The following is a 12,908-nucleotide window of genomic DNA, read 5'->3' on the forward strand; positions in this document are numbered from 1 at the left end:
CCCTGTAGGGGCGTGTTCTTGGAAACAGGGAGCAAGATGTTTTCCTGGAACTTGCACTGGTGATATGGTACTTAGCAAAGACTGCAAATGTGCCGTCGGATTCGGTGGTGGTATGGACTGTGCAACGGGTAGGTACACAGTCGGCGAGTACACAACTGTAAAACTCGTACCGGATGAGGCTCTAGCCGGGTCTCATATAGGTTGTGTAGTTGTGTACGAGTAATCAATATTTTTACTCAATCATTATACCCCCGCACAACAAAGTTGTAAGGGGGGTATACTGGAATCAGCTTGTCCGTCCGTCCGTCCGTCCGTCCGCACTCACATGAGAGTAATTATGTGGCTAGAGGGACAATAGGTAACTGTTCTTTCTCTTTGATGTCATTCATTCCGTAATGCTTTTATGTGGCTATTTTCTTTTGTGTGGCTAAAAAGAACAATAGAGAGAACAATAGAGTAGCCACATAATTACTGTCCTGTGAGAACGTCCGGCTGTCCGTCCGTCCGTCCGGCCGTCGGTTTTTTCTTGTCCGCCCAATAACTTAAGATTCCTTTGACCCTTAGTCTTCATATTTGGCATGGAGGTTAGTCATGATTAGTAGATGACCCCTATTGATTTTGAGGCTACCAGGTCAAAGGTCAAGGTCACAGGGGCCTTGACTTCAAAAAGCTTGTCCGCCCAATAACTTAAGATTCCTTTGACCCACAGTCTTCATATTTGGCATGGAGGTAAGTCGTGATTAGTAGATGACCCCTATTGATTTTGAGGTCACCAGGTCAAAGGTCAAGGTCACAGGGGCCCTGACTTCAAAAAGCTTGTCCGCCCAATAACTTAAGATTCCTTTGACCCATAGTCTTCATATTTGGCATTGAGGTTAGTCATGATTAGTAGATGACCCCTATTGACTTTGAGGTCACCAGGTCAAAGGTCACAGGGGCCTTGACTTCAAAAAGCTTGTCCAACCAATAACTTAAGATTCCTTTGACCTACAGTCTTCATATTTGGCATGGAGGCTAGTTATGATAAGTAGATGACCCCTATTGACTTTGAGGTCACCAGGTCAAAGGTCAAGGTCACAGGGGCCTTTACTTCAAAAAGCTTGTCCGCCCAATAACTTAAGATTCCTTTGACCCACAGTCTTCATATTTGGCATGGAGCTTAGTCATGATTAGTAGATGACCCCTATTGACTTTGAGGTCACCAGGTCAAAGGTCAAGGTCACAGGGGCCTTGACTTCAAAAAGCTTGTCCGCCCTATAACTTAAGATTCCTTTAACCCACAGTCTTCATATTTGGCATGGAGGTTAGTCATGATTAGTAGATGACCCCTATTGATTTTGAGGTCACCAGGTCAAAGGTCAAGGTCACAGGGGCCTTGACTTCAAAAAGCTTGTCCGCTCAATAACTTAAGATTCCTATGACCCACAGTCTTCATATTTGGAATGGAGGTTAGTCATGATTAGTAGATGACCTCTTTTGATTTTGAGGTCACTGGATCAAAGGTCAAGGTCATAGGGACTTTGACTTCAAAAAGTTTGTCCACCCATTAACTTAAGATTCCTTTAACCCACAGTCTTCATATTTGGCATGGATGTTGATCATGACTATAAGGTGACCCCTATTGATTTTGAGGTCACTGGGTCAAAGGTCAAGGTCACAGGGACCTTGACAAAAAAAGCTTTTCTTCTCAATTGCTAAAGAATGTCCTGTCCGCAATGTATTGATTTTGACATTTTCACATTTGAAGCATGTAGAATACATAACTTAGCAATGCACTGGCTTAGTAACCTCAGATTTGGCAGGGAGGTTGTCCTTGAGCTCTAAATGGCCACTGTTGATTCTGACAAAGTGGTATGCGGGGGTATTCACGTCATCATAGTGGCAGTTCTAGTTTAAACTATCTCTTATGTTTATTTGACATTTCTTGTTGCATTTTGATAGAACTTTATTTACATAAAAAGTATGTTCTTTGCAAATGACATCCGATCACAGTATTAAAACGCTTAATGATACAGAATTTTATGTGTCTCGAATATGTAAGAGAGGTAACTCGTAAAAAAATTAACGACAAGAAAAGTTTCTTCAAGTAGATTTGACATAAATTTTGAACTTGGAATATAAAAAACATTTCTAGATTGAGTGAAATTTGAATTTGTTATTGATCATTTTGGCCTCTGAAGAATGAAAAGGCTAGATGAAGTACAACACGGACTAAATATATTAACTAAAATTAAAATAAAAAGAAGGTTGAAATTGAAATAGTTAAATTTTATAATGTGAGAAATAAAGAAATTTTTTGTTTTTGTTATTTCTTGAAAAAAAGGGTTCAAGTCCATCGCTGAAACTGTACATTCAATTATACTTCACCATTCAGGAGGATTTTAACGAGTTATCAACCATTATCAAATTCTATACTGATTTTGTTATTGTTTTTCCGTTTATTTTTAGCTACATCTGAAAGACAACCGACAATTAAAGATTTCTTTTTTACCCTGGTGGATAATACAGATCATAAACTGATATTGGATAAAGCATTTAATAAAACAAAATTCTGGACCAAAGTAACTGATTGGTCTGAGCTAACGCTGAAAGCTTCGTCACACTATATACCGGAGATAGACAAAGAAAAGAAACCAAACTATATAACAGATTATACGATCGGAATAGATGACATGGACATTGGTCTCACGTTGTTAAGAGGTATATACTTTAACTAAAGTCATATTGAATTGCAGTTATTGTTAAATTTCTTTTGATAAAATTTTACCATTAATGATAATGATAGGACACTATTCTGCCAGGTAATGCCTTTTATAGCAAGAGATGTTAAAGTAAATTATGTTTTCAAAAGTCAGTTTAAACATTAGCCATCATATCAATGTTTCTTGTTCATTTTAATGCAATTTGAAAAAAAAACTTCCTTTATAAAGCCCTTTCAAATAGTCAAGACACAGAGTTGCTTACTTTCTATTTATACTTGTAGATATATTTTTTTCATATGCTTTCATTTATATTATCATAAAAATTATGCTTTCATTTATATTATTTTGCCTTTAAATAACAGTTTGTGGATTATCTCATATATCGCTGACGTTAGAATAAAGATAAGGAAATATTCAAACAGACTTTCTTTTGTCAGCTTCAGTGTTCCAATGATGTAAAATATGACGTCATATATGACCATTGGTTTAAGCGTCAAAATTATGAACATGACAATTCGTTAACTTATAATCGGTTACGTGACACTCATTTAATTAATCAATCATATTCTTTGTGACTTTGTTAGTTTGCCGTTAAGTTGATACTGATCAAATGAATCCTAGCCTTTGAAAAGACTGAAACAAGTTCTGAAAGAGAAAGCTATGTTACCAAGAAGTGAACCTAACTATTTACTGCTGAAGGAATAACAATGTTTTATTATAATAATATTACATAAAAATGTTGAAAATTGCAATAATAGACAGAATATATTTTATTCCATGAAGGGCAGATCCAAATAGTAATAAATATTTTGTGTTGTTTTGCAAAAAGTATAATATGTCATTAAGGTAATATTAGTTTATAAAAAGTGTAACTTTAATAACAGGTACGGACAAGGCAGAGTGGTCAATAAACGGAGGATGTACAAACTTTGCTGAAAACTGTGATAAAGAGATCAAGCCGAAATATTTAAAGAGTATAACATCATGGCAAAGGATATTTAAAGGAAACTTTATGCATGGGGATAGGTATGGAAACAATATCAAGGCCAGTATATTCTAATACATTGTATATCTACACATCTTTGTCACATACCCATTTACCCATAAATGATTAAGATGTGCAAATTCGGTAGGATGGTTCGGGAATTAACCAATTTAACTGTAGTTCATTAAGTTAGATTTGTATATTGTACAGATCATGCCTTTGAGCAAATTTCGAAAAAATTACAAACTTAAAACTAGTTAAGGCTTATGTAGTTCTAATATAAGATAATACGTAAAACTTAATAAAATTTTTCAAAAATTAAAGTAAAAGCACTTTTTCTTTTCTCTATATTTTGCACTTGTACTCGTAAACCATTGTTTTTTTTTAAAAGCATTCATCAACAAAACATTCAAAAAATATTCTTGAAAATATTAATGTACATTTAATTCATAATTATATATTATTGGTTTATGTCGAAATATTTTCTTTCAGAATAGAATATACCGTGTCTGCAAAAAACGGTGGCAAAGTACTTTATGAAGATAGAAGTAGTTTTCAGCGGCCGTATTCAAAAAAAGAGTATGATCTTATTGGTATTAAAACAACCGAATTTCTTGAACTGGAATTTGACACTTACCCACCTGTCCATTGCTTTGAACAAAGTGACGACTGTAAGAAAGATGCATTAAAAGCAACAGATTTTCTTACACAGGTAATGTAAGCAGCAAATATATTTTAGAGTTATAAACTGTTTAACCATTCAATTTCAAAATTAAATTGATTATAGAAATAATACCTTCTTTTCCATAATGTAAATTACTAATTCACTTGACTGTACATTGTCCATTGCAACATTTGCTTTCTTTGTACATTTGTATTTACTTAAACATTGTTCGGAATAGTGCAAAAAAATGGATGTGAGCATTAGCATACAGAAAGCAAATGATGTTTTAGTCATGTCACACCTATGATTTAATTATCGTTTCTTAGATATATCTTTGTTGAGAAAATAATCTTTTTAAAGAAATGTCCCATACTATTGTAAAAAAATGACAAATATATAAATGATTAAATGATAATGTTACGTCAGCCTCGTAGACAATATACATTCGTATGCTAATATAAAAATTCATCATTTACACTGCATAATTATGGTATAAAAATCTCATTTCAGCCGAAAGTGACCGTACAGTGGGACGGATGGAGTGACAGTGATTCTGGTGTAGAAGAGTATGTGTTTAATATATACACATTAAAAAAAACAACTGACACTGGTCCACTTATGTATGGAAATCCGCTGAATCCTTCTATGAATGCCAGTTCCTCATATGTAAGCATGCAACTGTCTGAATATATATATTACAAGTAGAATAAGTATAACAAGTACTTAGAATTACAAGTCATTTTCTATAATTTCGAAATAAAAAAATACTGACATACTGACAGTCAATAGTACAGTCACTGGGAACCTTTACGGTGAAAAAAGTCTATGGGTTAATTGTATATCAAGGAAAGCTACATATTTAACGTTTACAAATTTTGGGTAGACATGTAAAATCATGGTACGTGTTGAGAAATTCAAGACGGCCGCCAAGATGGCCGTCTATCATTTGAAAAATGGCTCATTTGTTTCAATATATTGTGTTGAAGAATGTTTTCAAGATTTTTTGTCATGGTTGCAGTGTAATCTGATAACAAATCTAAATGGTTGTGTTCTCACCTTTACTAATATAAGGCTGTCTGATTAAATAATTTTTTGACAGTTAGAGAAAAGGGGATAACATTACCATTTTGTGTTCGAAATTTGACACTTTCTACTATTCTATAAAAATATAGAGCAACATATAAGTCATGAAAACAGGTCTTACTACCAATCGGTATACCTTCACATAACAAATAGGCCATAATAGAAAGTACCTTTCCATCGATGCTTCAAAATTCTTTATAAAACAATTAAGTAGTGATCTATTGAATATGAAGTGATATTCACCTGCAGAAAATCATATAATCTATAGATGGCCAAATGGTGTAAATATTCTGAAATTATGCGCGGAGGGGCACTTGCGGTCTTCCTCCAAAAGTAAAGCAGGAAAATCGTAATATGACATTTAAAGTGTTGATGCGACGCAAGACCCAACCAGATGTCAGCCTTTATGATCATATGTCACACTGTGATAAAGTGAACTTTTAGGATCGTTTTTTGTCATCAGCGACTCATTCAAATGATATCTTCTGTGAAACAACGAAATGTTTATATATTTTACAGTGTACAGCAATGACAAAAACCTTATTGATTTTAATCAAGTCGTGACCCTCGGGTCAAAGTTGGACCAGCCCAATGAGCCAGTTTTATATAGTTTTATGTAGAAAAAGGATTTTTGTTATCTTTTTCTCTCAACATAAAATGTCTAAGATCTTTCAACAATCTCTCGTTGAGTAAAAGCAATTTGTTTCATTATATTATACCCACTAAGCTCGTAAAGCATACCTCGTCTGATCGAAATTAACCTGCCACAGGGTTGCTTGATTTAACTTATTCTCATATATGTAATACTTAAAAATCATTCCTTAAATCCCAAGGTCTAGAGCTTGTAGATTTTACCGTGTTTCTTCAAATCATGATTATTTTACACAGATTCGTACCTTAAAAGTTATTTTCTTTTTAACTGCAAGTTGCTGATTGGATATTTCATATGTATAATTATATAGTAGATCACTATAAATTTTAGTAAAATCATGTTTTTTAGTTTTGTTTGTTTGAGTTTTACAGCTATCTACGTATCTTGGTTAAAGCTTGGTCGATCGAACTATCTGACTTTTATGTAAAGCTTAAAGTATAACCAATTCTCTGCAAGCTACTTCCTTCAGTGACTGACAAATAAAAATAAGACCCGATGTCCGAGATCAATGGTCGCCTGAAATCTTCGCTAAAGAGCTAAGATTGCGGGTCATCACAACTGACGCAGACAACAATTAAAACTTTGATTGGCGTTGGTTTTAAAGCTCCCCCACACTAGAACTTGGCGGCATTTGTATTGAGTTGTCTGAAAAGTAGTTTTAACAAACATAGAATAATTGTCCGAGATAATGAACATTTTATAGTAAATAAATGTCCTGTTACAATGTATACATGTCTTTATTTGTATAATGATACTGATAAATATTCAAATGTTCACGAACAGTTTTGTTGGTCTTATTAATGCCAGGTAAATAGGCCACTCATTATAAGTGTTTATTTTCCTCTCATAAAACATATTACAAAAGTAGACTTTTTTGTAAAAAAATGTTGTGTGTTACTTTCAGAGTTCCCTCACGCTAGAACTCGACGAACCTGGGCCTTATTCTATTGAAATTATCACATACGATCAGGCTGGAAACGACAAAGTTGCAAGGAGAATAGTATTATTCGACAATGCATCTGTTGTGGATCTTCATGGAAGTCAAAGTAGAGCCATACAGGCCACAGCAAATAACTGGATAAATAAGTTTAGTGATGTAATTGAAATTGTCTGGCCAGGAAGATTTAGAAATGTTAGACATAGTGACGGGGGGTGGCTAAATGAAGTTCCGGAAAGTAAAGATATAAGCAGGGACCTTGATGATCGTCACGGAAGATCTGAAAGGACAATTGAAAAGATAGATAATATAGATGGTAATAAATGTTTGTTATAAATATTTCGTATGTACGGAATTCATTATGCCATATATAACAAGAACCACACAGATTAGAAATATTTTAAATCTCTTACAGTTCTTAGAATCAAAAACAAAATTGTCTTTTCACCGTGTATATAATATAAAGCAGGAATGTGCAAATGACACAGGGAATTGTACAGCAAAAGTAATGTAGAATTGTATAATTCTATGGTCAAAGTAATCACAACGGTACATAAATGAACCAATATTTTTATAGAATGAAAGGAATAAATGAGCGCATACTTTGCTAACTAAAATTTACAGTGTTTATTTTATTCTTATTTGTGAATGATGACCTAGCTTAGATAAAGCGACTCGTCATTATGACCTAATACAATTACATATAAATTACATTACTGATTTTGTTATTCGGTAAACCTGAAATATTTGGCACACTACGTGTGTCATATTACACTAAAATTAGCAGATAAAAGGTAAATAAGACAATTTTTGAAGACACTAGTAGTTTGGACAATTGTCTAACGTGTATTGAATATAGACCAATGAAGATTTTTACATGCGTTACTTTACTTACTTATTTCGATGAAACACAAAAGTCATACTTAAAACGTTAGTAAGATCGGCATTCACACAAATGATCTAAAAAAGTAAAAACAAGAAATGCTGACACATTTGTAATACTGGTTAAAGTAAATTTGTACCACCGGTTACAGTTCATAGCAAAAGTATGCGCTAATTCGTTTCTTTGAATTTCAGTTCCAAAAAAATACTTTGGTAATGAAAAATACTCGTTTTTGCTAAAGCGTTGTACGGATTCGACGTAACCTTTGCGCCTAACGTAACTTTTTTCATATTCTGCCTACAGGATATACACAGTAAATCTAATTGTTATAGTTATAAATAGTTTTTAAAACTCAAAATCAGATTAAGATATTTTTTTAGTTAGATGCTTTAACATATATTGACAATAATATTGTTGCAGGGATTATACGTTTCGAAATAGCATATTTGACCGAATTCCAAAACTCTTCAACATTCAGTAGTTTTCAAAGGGTACCTGATGAGTATTTTCATAGCCAGAAAATGATATACACGGATGAAAAATTAATCGATGGCAAAAGATTGACCTATTGTATACGTGGATACGATGTTGTTGGGGAATTTGCCGAAGACAATGTGACAGTGATGATAGATCTGTCGCCTCCAGTTATACAAAATTTGTGGCTGACAAAGGGAGATTTAGTCAATATCAGCGTTCACAGTGTTTTGGAATTGAAGGAACTTACGTAATTAATTAGCTATGATATATATTATTATATTGAGTATGAACATTTAGAAATAATATAACATAATAAAAAATTCTTCGAATTGATGATTTAATTCATTGCGACCGACATAAAAGTAAATGTTTTAACTTAATTCTAATTTATAAAACATTAACTCTATTCAAACGTTTGGAAACTTGTTAAATGATTAGGTTTTAAAAACTTTAATTTGTAAAAATCACGTCTCAATTCAAACTGTTAAAAATTAAATAATCAAAAGTTTTTGATAACGTATTAATATGCAGTTGGAAAGCATCATATTATCTATTTTTAAAATTTGATATCTATAATTTATTTATTCTTGGTTTTAGAATTGAATGGGAAACATTTGATTATCACAGTGGTATACATGAGGTGTCGTGGAAAGTATTTGATAACTTTACTAAAGATGTGGTTGTCTATGGTAATTCGAATGAACCTCCACAAGGTGAAACAAAGGTAGATCCATTGAAATTTTTATTGAATTCATATGAAACTAAATTTTATACTTTCAAGAGATGATTTCACAATTTTAGTAGAGAATGGCATGCCATTCAAAATAGTAAAGGTTTGCCGTTTCAATATAAAAACTTCAAATTTTTTAAGGCAGTTAAGAATTAAATAGGAGTCACAGTTTTTTGTCGCCTCTACGGAGTAATGGCGACATATAGGGATCACTTCTCCGTCGTCTGTCTGTCCGTCTGTCTGTCTGCCTGTCCGTCTGTCCGTCAGTCACAAAACTTGTCCGGACTACTCCTCATAAACTACTGATGCACTTTCATCCAAAGTTTACAGGAATAATCAGTACCAAGTCTAGTTGTGCATCTTGTCAGCATATTCCTGTTCAATGATTTTTGTCAGAGTTATGACCCTATAATAATTTTTATTTTTATAGTTTGTCCGGACTACTTCTCTTATACCAATTATGCAATTTCAATGAAACTTTACAGGATTGATATGTAGCTCAAGTCCTTGCGCATATTGCACGGGTTTTTCGGTTGAATGATTTTTGGCCGAGTTATGGCCCTTTGATTAAAATGTGTTTTTTTCTGTGTGTTGCCAGATACACAAAAGCTTGTCCGGACTACTCCTCATAAACTACTGGTGCAATTTCATCTAAACTTTACAGGAATTGATCAGTACCAAGTCTAGTTGTGCATATTGTCAGCATTTTCCGGTTCAATGATTTTTGTCAGAGTTATGGCCCTTTAATAATTTTTTATTTTTAAAGTTGTCCGGACTACTTCTCTTATACCACTTATACAATTTCAATGAAACTTTACAGGATTGATTTGTAGCTCAAGTCCTTGCGTATATTGCACGGGTTTTCCGGTTGAATGATTTTTGGCCGAGTTATAGCCCTTTGATAAAAAGGTGTTTTTTTCTGTGTGTTGCCAAATACACAAAAGCTTGTCCGGACTACTCCTCATAAACTACTGGTGCAATTTTATCCAAACTTTACAGGAATGATCAGTACCAAGTCTAGTTGTGCACTGTCTGTCCGTCTGTCACAAAACTTGTCCCAACATGAAATTGGCCATCATGAGGCGACACATGTAATCACTGATCGCTCTTGTTAGTTGTAAAATCTACTATTTCAAATTTTTATTTTGGATTGACGTTTTTTTTATAAAGGATTTAAAGGAGTGTAATCAAAAATACGGTTTATATCCCCGAGGACCAAACTGCTACTGTTCTCCGTACAATGGATGTTTTCATAGACATTATCAGATCAAACCACCAGTTTCTAACGTTAGCAATGCTGGTTTACACTTTGGTAAAGAAATAGGCGAGCACGATTACGACTATTATATAGAGGTTACTGTTATCAACAGTGCTGGGTTGTCAACAACCAAACATAAGAAGGTATTGTGTAAATATGTCTGAGTCATTTACAGTCATTGATTAAATTTGTAGCGTTATATTCATTATCGCAATAAAGGTAAAATACATTTCATTCTAATTCTTAATAAAGGTATCGTTGTAACTATTCTGCAAGTAGAATTGATTATTTAAAAGTTTTTCTATATACTATTAATGAGATATTTTTTCAGAAAGAATTTTAGTATAAATTCTTTGAAAGAAATTTTGAAAGTGTTTCTTTCAGTTTGACAGAGTTTTCTGCTTAGCATATGTCTTTCGAATCAGAACGGACATCTTAATCTGCTTACAGACATTAAATAATAAAAAAATCATAGCTTGTTTATTAAAAGTCACTTAAAACATATTAAATATATATGTATTTAACGTATGTGTTGTTTTCGAAGATAACAATTGACACGTCACCGCCACACGAAGGCAAAGTGTATGATGGTATTCTTGGAGATTATGAAGTTGATTTTCAGCAGTCACTAAAGGTAGCAGGGCATTGGAATGACTTTTTCGATAAAGAAAGTGGTGTGTGGTTATATTCATATGGATTTAGTGAAAACTGTTTAGATGAAAACGATCTTGATGTACATTCAAAGGTAAACAAAATGTTACATCTGTTAGCAGAATGCTGTTTAGAAATCAGTAAGGATATATTGCAGCCATAATTAGCAATGAAATAAGGTGAAATACAGGACAATATTGTACAGCTAAACACACTACTTTGTTTCTCGGTACATATTTCTAGAATATAGAGATTGTTAGCATGAAAAAAAATCTTGCATCTGATGAAGGACAAAAGTACATCTTAAGAATAAAAACAATTGTATCTTTAGTAGATGTCTCTTTTTTTTACTTTGACTAAGTTTGCTATTATTATAAGCTTCTGGAATATTAACAATATCTGACATCTATATATATATATATTTGTGATTTCTGTCCAGTGAGATTGACGTAAGAATCTTTCATTTGAAGTTGAATTTCGTTTGCTTGAAAAAGTAATGAAAATGTGAAAGTTCACATGTATCATACTTGACTCTATTTATTTTACCATTCAGGTTAATTGGACGTAATGACAAGTAGAAGCTTGAAGTTTATAGCACCAACCTGCAAATATTTTTCCCTCACAGAATGGCTATAAAAATCACGCCTGGGTCAAGTAAACCCTGTTTTGTTCTGACGGTGTTTACGATTGATAACTTACCGGCCTGGTATAAACGTATAGTTATTTAAAACACGATGCTGTTACGGCTCAAATGGTCTTATCAAAAGGTGATGTCACTGATACGCTTATATCTCAATAGAAACAGAGAAATTGAAGGAATTGCTAATTCCTCTAAACTTTGCAGGTTTGTAACCATGCTAAAGTTTGCACTTATATTTGACTAAATGAAAACTTTAATTAAGGTTATTTTATGAAGGTGACGTCACAATGAGCCAAACAGCACGTGCAAAAACTGTTATAATAAAGAACGCTATTTTAGTGTTGCAAAACAGTTAAATCTCACTTTAATTTCACTATGAATACTCTGCAATTTGCTTGAAAAAAAAAGAAGATAAAATTCGTAAAAAAATAAAGACAAAACATCTTTTCAACGATTTCAAAATTTGTTATTCTCAGAACGTTTGTAAAAATTTAACGACAGTTTATTTCAACCGACTGGAACAGAACGTTGCTCTGGATGAAAAACAAATTTTACCACCAAAAATATTGTCCAACTATATTTTTGTTTCTTTAAGTATTTGAAAGGAATTAGACCTTGATTTTGAGTGAATTGTATTATATATATATATATAATATATATATTACATATAGCACGTTATGTCGTTGAGATATTTGTAATTAATCACTCAGGCTGACGGCCTTCGTGATTATACTACATTACTTCTGAACTCAATACCGTGCTTTATTATAACACAGATCACTCAAAATCAAGAATCAAATCTATTTTCTTAATTTACCATACATGCATTGAAACGCTTGTATTGTTATTTATAGAGATAAGGCAACTACAGTTCAAGAATTTATCATAAAGCTTTACCCTCTTAGAAGGTGTTTGAATGGAACTATAGATGTTGTTGAATTAAATGAAGAATGTAATGAGCTACATGGCGTTCATTCAGATTTGATATCTTATATCACATCTGATTCAAAGGTGAGTTGTTGTAAGTTTTCGCATCTTAAATGTGTCAGTATTTACACAATTTGGAAAAGAAATCTCTATCGAAAACTATAGACATATTTGACTTAACTGTAGAGTAATTTAGGTGAAATAACTGAAAAAGTATCTTTAAATTACAAACAATCATACATTAATAGCCACCCACATTGGATTAGTAATCTAGAAGCCGTTAGTTCGATTCTCTGACTGGCGAAATTTCTTCTTGGCA

General features: G+C 32.9%; 1 protein-coding gene across 1 annotated transcript; it reads left to right on the forward strand.

The window, feature by feature from the left end:
* Positions 1 to 1,975: 1,975 nt before the first annotated feature.
* Positions 1,976 to 12,673, forward strand: LOC132750310 (uncharacterized; the record flags this gene model as incomplete). The annotated part of the gene is made up of 12 exons (XM_060740257.1): positions 1,976 to 2,045; positions 2,449 to 2,700; positions 3,587 to 3,728; positions 4,180 to 4,399; positions 4,862 to 5,017; positions 6,991 to 7,339; positions 8,327 to 8,630; positions 8,981 to 9,107; positions 10,284 to 10,514; positions 10,916 to 11,116; positions 11,790 to 11,866; positions 12,517 to 12,673. Coding segments are annotated over exons 1-12 (2,286 nt in total), but the record flags the coding sequence as incomplete, so codon positions are not given.
* Between the last annotated feature and the right edge of the window lie 235 nt (positions 12,674 to 12,908).

This window comes from Ruditapes philippinarum, unplaced genomic scaffold (genome assembly GCF_026571515.1).
Source record: "Ruditapes philippinarum isolate M1 unplaced genomic scaffold, ASM2657151v2 ctg7128_1_1_1_1, whole genome shotgun sequence".
In the NCBI taxonomy this organism is placed as follows: Eukaryota; Metazoa; Mollusca; class Bivalvia; order Venerida; family Veneridae; genus Ruditapes; species Ruditapes philippinarum.